The sequence below is a fragment of the Mobula hypostoma genome, chromosome 21, assembly GCF_963921235.1.
Source record: "Mobula hypostoma chromosome 21, sMobHyp1.1, whole genome shotgun sequence".
NCBI classification, from domain to species: Eukaryota; Metazoa; Chordata; class Chondrichthyes; order Myliobatiformes; family Myliobatidae; genus Mobula; species Mobula hypostoma.
Window position 1 is genome coordinate 58,717,307 of NC_086117.1, and position 12,843 is coordinate 58,730,149.

Genomic DNA, 12,843 nt, shown 5'->3' on the forward strand with positions numbered 1-12,843 from the left:
AAGAAAGCTCTCAGATCCACTGGCTGCTTGTTTCAAGGGACAAACACTGAGGCAGGCATCAAGTGTTACTGGAAGGTCATCATTTTGGTGAGGAACCCCCAAAATGTGTTGGGTCTTCCAGCACAGCAAAAGGTGTGTAAGGGAATGGTACCGATTGGCACATTCCAGGTAGCAGGAGGACATGCTGAGGGGTACACTGTCAAATGTCACCATATATAATCCTGAGATTCACTTTCTTGTGGACATATTCAACAAATCTATAGAATAGTAACTATAACAGGATTAATGAAAGATCATCCAGAGTGCAGAAGATAACAAACTGCAAATACAAATATAAATAAATGGCAATAAATAATGAGAACATGAGATAATGAGATTGAGTCGTTGAAAGTGAGATCATTAGTTGTAGGAACATTTCATCAGTGGGGCAAGTGAGTGTAGTTATCTCCTTCTGTTCAAGAGCCTGATGTTTGAGGGGTAGTAACTGTTCTTGAACCTGGTGGTGCAAGTCCTGAGGCTCTTGTACTTTCTGCCTGAGAAGAGAGCATGGCCTGGGTAGTGAGGATCTCTGATGGTGGATGCTGCTTTCCCATGACAGCGGTTCATGTGGATGTGCTCAATGGTGGGGAAGGCTTTACCCATTGATGTACTGGGCCAAATCCACTACTTTGAATTTTCTGTTCAAAGGCATTGGTGTTGCCATATCAGGCTGAAGCTCGATGCGACCTGTGGCTCTGTGGGGAAGAACCACAGAAAAGGTCTTTCTGCTGCCACACATGGAGGGGTTGAGACAGGTGGGGAAGTTCCTCAAACTGCGAAAGGCTCTATCACTTCAGAGGACAGGGAGTCATAACGGTGTGATGGTTTAGAAATACAACACATTTATAGTATGTAATATTTATATACTTAAAAGTTATGCCCTTTGAATAATATCTATTTTTGAAATCTGAGAAGTAACAAATGGCTTGATGTTGGGGCCACTTTTTTGTCAAGCTTTACCTGGTACCAGTTTAGATTTAGAGATACAACACGTAACAGCCCCTTGCGTCCCAGTAAGCCCATGCTGCCCAGTTACATCAGGTCACATTTCGCTCACTAACCTGTACTACTTTGGAGTATGGGAGGAAACCGATGTGGTCATGGGACAACATATTAACTCCTTACAGTCTGCAGTGGAATTGAGCCCAGTTTCTGGCACTGTAATAGCATTATGCTAACTAGTATGCTGCCGTGGGTTCCTTAAAGTTGTTATATCCGGGGGTGGTAATGGGGGTAAGCTCTCACTGCCTGTTAAATGCTGCCAATGACGTACATCTCAAATAGCTTCTGACAACCAAGTCCAGCTCCTGGCCTTCACTTTTGGCTCAGCTACTAATCTCGGCGGAGCAGTTTTTACTGACAGGAGAAGGGGCAAAGCTGGGTTACTGGCACCTTAAAACCAGTCACTTCAGGCAGATGGGCCTTGTCAGCCATAGTTGGCAGCTCATCTGGGAGAAGGAAAACTCTGATCTCAAACCTTTGCTGCCATGGAGAATACTTCAGGAGTAAACCCAGAGGAAAATTCCAGAGCTAGATTCCCTATGTTGAGTTCATTGCTGACTGGCAACTCCTGTGGTGTCGCTGGTGTCAAGCTGTATCAGTCTCTGCCATTCCTTTGGATTCATCAGCTGCATAGAGAGGAGGAGCCTGCTGGAAGGGCATCAGCTTGCTCTCCATATCATACTGCGTTGGCTAGGGGTGGGCCTCACTCACTCGTGTTTGCCAGCTGGTGGTGCCATGGCATCACACCGGATACGAGGCGAATGACCCCTGGTCCGACTCTAGCCGGCTCCTTGCATGCTTTCCATCTGTGCTGGATTGAGCGTCAAGCTAGCAGCTCAGCCTCATAAACAACAGACAAGTGCTAAAGAACTGATAAGCTTGTCGCCGATGAGGAGAGGAACGACAACTCATGCTACCATCCCACCCAAGTTATTTCTTTCTCCACTTTTTGAGAAGTGAGTACAGTTGTGTGTTGAAGAATACCTGAGCAATCTTATCCTTTAAGATTAACCAGCATGTTGCCTAGGAAGGAGCTTCTCAGTTATGAGGATAGGCATTTTTTTTTTTACTTGGAGCTGAGAAGGCCAGTGGGAGGCATGATAAAGCTGTACAAAATTATGAGGCACATTGACAGAGCAGATCTTAGCAAACATTTCCCTGATTAAGGTTGGCAGGTTCCCTCCCTGAAGCCCTTTACTCCACCTGTAAAGGTTTTATGACTATTTCGTGTAAAAAAAAGGTTCAAAGCTTCATTTATTATCAAAATATACAACTCTGACATTCTTCTCCAGGTAGCCATGAAACCAAGAGAGAAAAGAAAGGCAGCACAATCATCAGTCCCCAAATCCTTCCTCTCTGCACAGAAAAATGAACAAAAATGGAACAGGCATATCGACCTCCATATACCTCTTCCCCACACAAGAAAAGGCTGGAAAGATTGGGTGAAAAACACAGAATCCAAAAAAATCATAGGACTGAAAAAAGTCTGCCGTTCAAGTCCACATCTAAAACACAGAAAACCTGGACAACATTCTCCCTGTCCGTAGTAGAGTGATCTGGCCAGTGATTAAAAAGGTAGTCTCCCCTCTCCATGCAGAGCGATTTCCCCAGCAATAAGTAGGCAGTCTCCCCTCTCCATGTAGAGCGATTTCCCCAGCAATAAGTAGGCAGTCTCCCCTCTCCATGCAGAGCGATTTCCCCAGCAATAAAAAGCAGTCTCCCCTCTCCGTACAGAGTACGATAAAAAGGCAGTCTCTTCTCTGTGCAGAGAGATCATACCGGCGATAAAAAGCAGTCTCCCCTGTCTGTAGCAGAGCGATCTCAACAGTGATAAAATGGCAGGCAGCTGGCGTTTCAATCTCCCTTGTTGCTTAATTGGTGAACTATGGAAACTTTAATCTCATAGTTCTGTACTTGGGCGATGTCTCTCTCTCTCCCCCCCCCCCCACCACCGTGTCTCTGCGCCTCTCTGTCTCTCTCTCTGTCCGTCTATTTCCCTGTCTTTCCGTCTCTCTCTATGAAAGCGTCACGGCAGACTGTACTGTCGTACTCAGCAAGTTGTTCTTTTGGTCTCCCCTCTCAGTGTGGAAAAGAGCCGATACCTCACTGTCCTTTGTTGGGGAGAGAGAGCTTGTGGCATGTATAATTGTCATGGTCTCTCTCTTGGGACTTTCCTGTTGCTTGGTTGAGGGTGCTGATGCTTTTTGCTGAAATAAGTGGTGGGGGGTGGGGGGGGAAGTTGATGCTTTGCTGCTACTTGTGCATAGGAGGGCAGAGAGGGGGCTTTGGGGTTCTAACATTTTACTGTCGTTCATTCTTTGGGGTTTTCTTCTATTTCTGTGGATTTCTGAAGAGAAAGAATTTCAGGTTGTATGCTGCATATATTCTCTGATATTAAAAGGAACCATTGATGGTCAAGTAGAAATTGCCTGCTACTTTGCTGTATGACAGCATGAGCAGTTGGAGCAGGAGTTCCCAACCTGGGGTCCATGGACCCCTTGCTTAGTGGTATAAAAAAAGGTTGGGAACCTCTGATGCCAGTGATGAGCAAAATACTATCCAGTTATACTGATATCACCCCAGAAGGTGGTGCTATTTTTTGCAGGTCCCAGTATACATTTCCATCTGTTTCTCTGTTGGCTTTTAATGATCAAGTTTGTGCCATTTTGTGGAGTGGTGATTTACAGCGAAAAAGACAAATGACCCATTAATTTGAGTGAAGATCTACAAAGTAACCATAATGTATCTGTTGCCCTTTCTGTTTTCCATTTTCTGTCTGTAAAGAGTTCGTAGGTTCTACCCTCGAGCGTGTGGGTTTCCTCTGGGTGCCCTGGTTTCCTCCAAAGACGTACCTGTTAGTGGGTTAATTGGCCACAGGTGTAATTGGGCAGCATGGCTTATTGGATTGGAAGGGCCTCTTACTGTGTCTTGTCTCTAAATAAATAAATCAGCTGCCTTCCCGTCTGGCTTACAACGGGTGCAGTTTGTTACTGCTGCCAGGACTGACGTGCCAGTGCTCTGTTTCAGATCGATATTATGTGCCATTGCTAAGAGATATTGAGAACTCATCTCCGCCTGTCATTGGTCCCCCCTGGTCGCCTGACCCAGCAGATAAGCTCCTCTGCACATCTTTGTACAAGCACTCCGGGAATCCCAGGGACCCAGTCATGGCAGTAAGGGCATTTGCAGGACCCATGTCCCCTTGCAAGGTAATATTTTAAATTACATTTCTCATGTTCAAATACATTTTGACCAAACAAGATACTACTTGGGGGTTCACATGAGATTTTATAGATCTTCATCTATACTTACAAGAAGCTATTGTATTTCTGAGATTTCCATATATAATGAACTTTGCATGATGTTCACCAGCCATTTGCAGTTATTTCTCATTTACGAATAAGATGTTGGGCCAGATTTGGAGTATTCTGTACAGCCCTGATTGCCTATCCTACAGCACGTTTCCTGAGGCGCATTGAAGCGTCACTGGTTAATCTATTTTCTACCTTACTATAATTAATTTATGCACTTTAGTTTGTTTGTTTATGCGTATTTCATCTGTAGATTTTATCCTTACTTTCATAAGTTACTGTGTGTTATGTGGTGTTAGGTGTACTACTGTGCTTTCTACCTTGGTTCAGGGAAACGTCTTGTTTGACTGTGTACTTGAATGTCATTAAATGACAATAAACTTGAATGACAAGATTAAAAGACTACGGAAAAAATTTACAAGGATATTGCAGGGTTTCGAGGACCTGAGTTATAGGGAAAGGTTGAATAGGTTAGGACTTTATTTCCTGAAGCGTGGGAGAATGAGGGGAGATTTGATAGCAGTATGCAAGCTGTGAGGGGTATAGATGGGCAAGCAGGCTTTTTCCACTGGGGTTAGGTGAGACTAGTACTAGAGGCTATGGGTTAAGGGTCAAAGGTGAAATACTTAAGGGTAATCTAAGGTAGAGCTTCTTCTCTCAGAGGATGTCACTATTGTGGAACGATCTGCCAGTGGAAGTGATAGACAGCTAGGACTGCCAGTGGAAGTGATAGACAGCTAGGACTGCCAGTGGAAGTGATAGCCAGCTAGGACTGCCAGTGGAAGTGATAGACAGCTAGGACTGCCAGTGGAAGTGATAGACAGCTAGGACTGCCAGTGGAAGTGATAGCCAGCTAGGACTGCCAGTGGAAGTGATAGACAGCTAGGACTGCCAGTGGAAGTGATAGACAGCTAGGACTGCCAGTGGAAGTGATAGACAGCTAGGACTGCCAGTGGAAGTGATAGCCAGCTAGGACTGCCAGTGGAAGTGATAGACAGCTAGGACTGCCAGTGGAAGTGATAGCCAGCTAGGACACATCCATGGTTGACCCTCAATCAACAGATAGATGGATAGCTTTTTCCATTGTGAAATTAGAACTAGAGGTTATGGGTTAAGGGTTGATAGGTGAAATGTTTAAGGGGAACATGAGGAGGAACTTCTTCACTCTGAGGGTTGAGAGACTGTGGAATGAGCTGCCAGCAAAAGTGGTGGATGTGGGTTCAATTACAATGTTTAAGAACAATTTGGATAAGTACATGGATGGGAGGGTTATGGATGACTATGATCTAGGAACGGGTCAATGGGACCAAGCAGAATAACAGTTTAGCACTGACTGAATGGGCTGAATGGCCTGTTTCTCTGGTGTGCTCTATGAATGTAATTAGGACTAGTATAGGAAGGGAATCTTCAAAGGAATCTTCATGTTTGAAGAAGGGCCATCATACCAGCACGGATCTCTAACCTTCATAATTTATCATTGGTTCATGTGGGGACTGAGAGGGAGGGAAATTTTTATTTAGTTCCAAGCAGATTCAACACTCTTGCAATGTTCCCCTTTGTGTCAAATTAGGCAAGTGAATTTCGTCGCGTGTGGAAAGCTCCATCCCGAGAGAACACAAGCCAATATAAAAAGGCGGATGTGAACCGAGGTTACGAACGAGTTGGAAGGTAAAGATGACACTGTGAAGGATTGCAGTAGGGGCGATGGTCCAGGTGCAGGTCCTTGGGACTAGACAGAATAATAGTTTGGCAAGGAATAGATGGGACGAAGGGCCTTTTCTGTGCTGTAGTGCTCCATGACTGTACAGTACTGCGCTTAAGTCTTAGGCACATGTATATAACTAGGTTGCCTAAGACTTGTGTGCAGTACTGTAGTAATTATATGTATTGCACTGTACTGCTGCCACAAAAAAAGCCTTTCAATCCTGAAATCATTTTCTTGAACCTTCTTTAAGCTCTCTCTAATGCCAGCACATCCTTTCTTAGATGATGCTCTTAATGTTTTTAAAGAGACAGAGGCAGTAAACTGTGGTGAGTTATCCAAAAGATCGTGGCAGTACATATTAAATAGTAAGTATGACAGAAATGAAGCCATCAGAAGAGTGATGAGCTCAGAGATTGGGGGCTATTTGCCACGTTCAACTCCCTAATGTGGTTGCAGATTTACTACATTAACCCGTGTATTACACATACATGTACAGCGTGTATAATTTGTCCTTGAACATAACATAGAACAGTACAGCACAGGAACAGCCCCTTCGGTCCACAATGTATTGCCAAGGCAGCTAAAAAGTAAATCAAGAAACCCCAAAAAACTAATCACTCCTATCGACACCATGTCCATGTGCCTATCCAAACGTCTCTTAAAAGCCTGTAACATATTTGCCTCTGCCACCATACTAAGCAGTGTATTCCATGCATCCACCACTCTCTGAGTCAAAAAACTTACCCCTCACATCTCCGTTGAACCTACCCCTTCTCACCTTCAATGCATGCCTTCTGGTAGTAGATATGTCAACCCTGAGAAACTTGTCTACTCTGTCTATGCCTCTCATAAAACCTCTACCAGATCTCCCCTCAGCTTCTGCTGCTCCAGAAAAAACAACCCAAGTTTATCCAGCCTCTCATGGACATGTTCTCTAAACCAGGCAGAACCCTGGTAAACGTCTTCTGCACCTTCTCCAAAGCCTCAGCATCCTTCCTACAGTGAGACGACCAGAACTGTATGCAGTACTCCAGATGAGTTCTATAAAGTTGCAACATAACTTCTTGATTTTTGAACTCAGTACTTTGACTTATAAAAGCAAGCTTTCTTGACCACCCTCTCAACCTGTGTAACCATTTTTAAGGAGCTATGAACTTGGACCCCAAGATCTCTCTGCTCAGCAACACTGTTAAGGATCTTGCCCTTAATAGTGTACTGTCTCCTTGCATTTACCCAACCAAGGTGCAACACCTCACATTTATCTGGGTTAAACTCCATCTGCCATTTCTTTGCCCATAAATGCAACTGATCTATATAGTGCTGTATTCTTTGCCAGCCTACTATACTATCCAGGACTCCATCAATCTTGGTATCATCCACAAACTTACTAACCCACTCATTTATCCAGGTCATTTACATACATCACAAACAGCAGAGGTCCCAGTATAGATTCCTGTGGAACACAACTGATTACAGACCTCCAGCTCGAATAAGTCCCTTCAACCACTGCCTTGTCTTCTTTGCTTGTAACTTATTTCTGTCCCCTTTATTGCCATTTAAATTACAGACACTCAGCTACAGAAAAGCATATGGATATATTCTTCTTTGAAAAAGTTTTAAAAATTCTTTCATGGTTCATTCCATGAGTACACGTGCAATGCAGTAACTTCTCATTTCAGGGATTTAGCTCATGAAATGGGGCATCCATGGGCCGAATACTGGGAATTTCTTGGCTGTTTTATTGACCTTGCAACACCAGAAGGAATCAGAAAAGTTGAAGAATATTTGAGCAAAAAAGAATCGACTGGAAGATCTGAACAGGAAGGAGGAGACATCTATATCTGTAATAGATTCAAAAGTTCTCCATCAGGAGGTAAGTACCAAGATATATATTGCACGGAGGAAGAATCAACTTAGTGTTGTTTCTTAGGATGATATGTTGGCTATTCATCAATGGAATCTGGTTAGGAAAGTCACCATACAACTCTAAATTAATTGAAGCTCGCACTTATTTGTCTCCGCACAAACAGTAACATAACTATATTCACCCTGGGCCAACAACCAAGGATGAATTCTGCTGTTCCCTTTGTACCCTTTATTTTTAACACTGAAAAAGGGGGATTGCTTGTTGGCTAGACGATCAATCCTTCTCCCAGCACTTGGTGTGGGGATTCTTCGTTGTGATGGTGAATCTTTGAAGTTGTCACTACTTTTTATTTGAAACCTCTGCTTTTATATTCATTCCTCACCAGTTCAAATGTTGCATTTAAGTGTTATTGGGAATGGGTCATCTGACTGACCTATAACACCTTATTGGCTCATGCCCAAGCCAGCATCCAATTATTGCCCTCTTCTGCAAGTGAAAACTGGTAACTCATGGCTCTTTATGTCTGTTTGTTTTAAATCAGTTACCAAACCAGTAAATCAGCTTGAATCACTCAGGGCAGACACAGAGCCCACCATTCACAAACCTGCATGAACAAAAAAACACCTCACAAATAACTTCTTATTTGGAAATAATCTCCTGTCCAACAGATTACCTGGAGCATCATGGTGTCTACTTTAAAACACCAAAATCCAAGCAACTCCAGTACACAAAATGGAAGATGTAAAACAGCTTCACAAAATGGCAGCCTCCATTCCTTTGACCTCATGGCAAGAGGAAAGACAATTGGTTTGTCTACTTCCACTGTTCTTGACTCATTCGAGTTTGACGTTTTCTTCCATATATAAATTCCTCCATAGTTTTTTTAAAAGTTATACATTATTCATAGCCCAGTATGTTAGCTGGTAGCCACATGACATAGTTGTGTTCAGTGCACTAGAAGCTGCAGCAACATTGCATAGTGCGAGAGTAGCACGCATTGCGATCAACTTGAATGCAGTGGGAATATCTCTAACCAACAGCCCAAGTCTAATCAGTTATGAATTGTTCAAGTAGGACAAAGAGAGAGCATGGTTCCTGTCCTTTAGAAGGTCAGCCAATCATTTAAAAACAGCACATCTCACATCGTCACTGCTGGTAAAAGCTTCAAAGGTCTGTCAGTGTGGATTATATGTGGTATATCTGCACCAGAACTTCAAACTTTGGAGTAGAGAAACTGCAAATGTTTTCACTGTTATTATGACATCAACTGTAAGCACTGAGGAGTGCAGTAGAACAAAGGGATCTGGGAATACAGGTCCAGGATTCATTGAAAGTGGTAGCACAAATAGATGGGGTTGTAAAGAAATCTTTTGGTACATTGACCTTCATAAATCAAAGTATTGAGTACAGGAGTTGGGATGTTACATTGAAGTTGTATTTAATTTTAACTTCAACACGTCTTTTGTATAACACAGGATCTGGAGCCAAGGCGTATTTCTGGTCTGAGTTATAAGAAAAGATTAAGTGGGTTAGAACTTTATTCTTCAGGATGTAGAAGATTGGAATTTGATAGAGGTATACAAAATTATGAAGGGTATAATGACAGATGGAGTTTAATACAGACAAGTGTGAGGTATTGCACTTTGGAAGGACAAACCAAGGTAGAATATACAAGGTAAATGGTAAGGCACTGAGGAGTACGGTAGATCAGAGGGATCTGGGAATACAGATACAAAATTCCCTAAAAGTGGCGTCACAGGTAGATAGGGTCGTAAAGAGAGCTTTTGGTACATTGGCCTTTATTAATCAAGGTATTGAGTATAAGAGCTGGAATGTTATGATGAGGTTGTATAAGGCATTGGTGAGGCTGAATTTGGAGTATTGTGTTCAGTTTTGGTCACCAAATTACAGGAAGGATATAAATAAGGTTGAAAAAGTGCAGAGAAGGTTTACAAGGATGTTGCTGGGACTTGAGAAACTGAGTCACAGAGAAAGGTTGAATAGGTTAGGACTTTATTCCCTGGAGTGTAGAAGACTGAGGGGAGATTTGATAGAGGTGTATAAAATTATGATGGGTATAGATAGAGTGAATGCAAGCAGGCTTTTTCCACTGACACTAGGGGAGAAAAAAACCAGAGGACATGGGTTAAGGGTGAAGGGGGGAAAGTTTAAAGGGAACATTAGGGGGGGCTTCTTCACACAGAGAGTGGTGGGAGTATGGAATGAGCTGCCAGATGAAGTGGTAAATGCGGGCTCACTTTTAACATTTAAGAAAAACTTGGACAGGTGCATGGATGAGAAGTGTATGGAGGGATATGGTCGAGGTGCAGGTCAGTGGGACTAGGCAGAAGAATAGTCGGCACAGCTAAGAAGAGCCAAAAGGCCTGTTTCTGTGCTGTAATGTTCTATGGTATAGATAGGGTAAATGCAAGCAGGCTTTTTCCGCTGATGTTGGGTGCGGCTACAATTAGAGGTAATGGGTTAGGGGTGAAAGGTGAAAAGTTTAAGGAGAAAACGTAGATGCTTTTTCCCAGGGCTGAAGTGGCTAGCATGAGAGGGCACAGTATTAAGGTTCTTGGAAGTAGGCACAGAGGAGATATCAGGTGTAAGTTTTTTACGCAGAGAGTGGTGAGTGCGTGGAATGGGCTGTCGGTGATGGTGGTGGAGGCGAATACAATAAGGGTCTTTTAAGAGACTCCTGGACAGGTACATGGAGTTCAGAAAAACAGGGCTGTGGGTAACCCTGGGTAATTTCTCAGGTAAGGACATGTTTGGTACAGCTGTAGGATCGAAGGGCCTGAATTGTGCTGTAGGATTTCTGTGTTTCTATTAGAACATGAGGGGAAACTTCCTCACTCAGAGGGTTATGAGGGTGTGAAACAAGCTACCAGCTCATGATTACTTGGATGGGAAGGGTATGGAGGGCTATGGTTTCACTCCAGGTCGATGGGGGCAGCCAGTCTAACTGATTCGGCATGGGCTGAGGGGCCTGTTTCTGTGCTGTAATTTTCTATGACTCTGAATAGTTGTGTATGTGGGGAGGTGGGAGAGTGGGGGTGGTGTGGGGGAGAACATGTGCTGCTCTGTGCACCAGCACTTTCTGCAAAGATGTTTGGTTAATACTGTGCCCCCAGTGTCAGCCTTAATTCTACATTAGCTCTTTTAATTTTACTACATTATGCTAATGCCCTTTGTAATCCCCAGTGCAGATTATAAAATTGTAAATGATATAATCCCCATCTCATTAGCTATTTATATTGCAATACTCAAATGTACCAATTGCTCAGAATATGCAAGAGGTTGTTCTCGTGATAAACAGCCCTTTGTTTAAATTTCAAATTTTGTGGAACCATTCTTTCCACCATTGCTTTAAAATTCCATGCAGCACTCTCATACCTGACACCGTAACAGTGGAGCTGGGGTTGAATTATTGTCATGGACTGAGGATTGGTTAGTGGTCAAAGAATAGACGGGCTGTGGCGAGTAGTGTATGGGGAAATGGTGAAGAGTAACGAAAACCAATTTCCCCCAGGATCAATGAAGTATGACTATGACTATGGGTGCTTGGAAAGCAGTAATTTACAGTCTGTACTAGTGATGTGGCTGATGCTACTCACTGTTTGATCTCCAAACACAAAGCTCTGTCGCTTGGCATTTTAAATGAGTTGGATTGGACATTGCCTTTGCGGGAGAACCCAGAGAATGGTGGTAGGTGGTTGCCTCTCTGACTGGAGGCCTCTGACTAATGCAGTGCTGGGTCTGTTGTTTGTCATCAGTATCAGTGATCTGGATGATAATGTGGTTAAGTGGATCAGCAAAAATTGTGAATGACGCCAAGATTGGGAGTGTAGTGGACAGTGAGGAAGACTATCATGGCCTGCAGCAGGATCTGGACCAGCTGGAAAAATGAACTGAAAAATGGCAGATGGAATTTAATGCAGACAAGTGCAAGGTAGCACCAACCAGTGTAGGTCTTGCACAGTGAAGGGTAGGGCACTGAGCAGTGTGGTAGAACAAAGGGATCTGGGAATACAGGCCCATAATTCATTGAAAGCAACATCACAGTAGACAGGATCGTAAAGAAAGTTTCATAAATCAATGTTTTGAGTACAGGAGATGGGATGTTATGTTGAAGTTGAATAAGACACTGGTGAGGCCTAATTTGGAGTATTGTGTGCGGTTTAGGTCACCTACCTACAGGAAAGTTGTAAACAAGGTTGAAAGAAGACAGAAAATTTGCAAGGATGTTACTGGGTCTGGAGGACTAGATGGACCAAAGAGCCTGTTTCTGTGCAGTACTTTTCTGTGACCCTAAGACATTCTGCAGATGCTGGAAATCTTGAGCTACACACAGAAAATGCTGGAGGGATCTCAGCAATTCAGGTAGTCTCGGCCGGAAACTGTTAACTGTTCATTTCCCTCCATGGATGCTGCCTGACCTGCTGAGTTCCTGTAGCATTTTGTTTGTGTTGTGCCAATCACTTGTTTTCCTTAGCTACAATCAAGATCAGATTGAGGAGGACAGAAAGAAATTTCAAAGGGATACAGATACAGTAAGAAAATGCGACTTAATGCAAAAAATGGAAAGGTAGAGTATTTTTAAAAAATTAGTCATAAAGGAAATTTGAATACCAACATGCAGATACAGCAAGTGATTAGAAGGTAAAGGGGCAGTATGTAGCATAATGGTTAACTCTTTCTATCTGACTGTTTTTCTGCTCTGGTAACTATTTGTGCTGTGTGTCTGTTGGTACTGTGGATTGCACCTTGGCCCTGAAGGAGCACTCTTTTGTTTGGCTGTATCCATGGGTAGGGTTGAATGACAGTTACACTTGAACTATAGTGCCAGCGATTCCCTGCTGCTGTCTGAGTTTGTACATTCTCTCTGTGACATCTGGGTGCTCCAGTTGGCACCCACG

The 12,843-nt window shown here is 43.3% G+C and overlaps 1 protein-coding gene across 3 annotated transcripts in view; it reads left to right on the top strand.

The window, feature by feature from the left end:
* ankle2 (ankyrin repeat and LEM domain containing 2) overlaps positions 1-12,843 on the top strand; it is a 67,571-nt gene that overhangs the window by 39,923 nt on the left and 14,805 nt on the right. For all 3 annotated transcript variants that reach the window (XM_063074106.1, XM_063074108.1, XM_063074109.1), the window contains exons 8-10: positions 4,069-4,250; positions 5,923-6,020; positions 7,737-7,930. In XM_063074106.1, the coding sequence (XP_062930176.1) occupies positions 4,069-4,250; positions 5,923-6,020; positions 7,737-7,930 (474 nt within the window). The remainder of the gene's footprint in view (positions 1-4,068; positions 4,251-5,922; positions 6,021-7,736; positions 7,931-12,843) is intronic.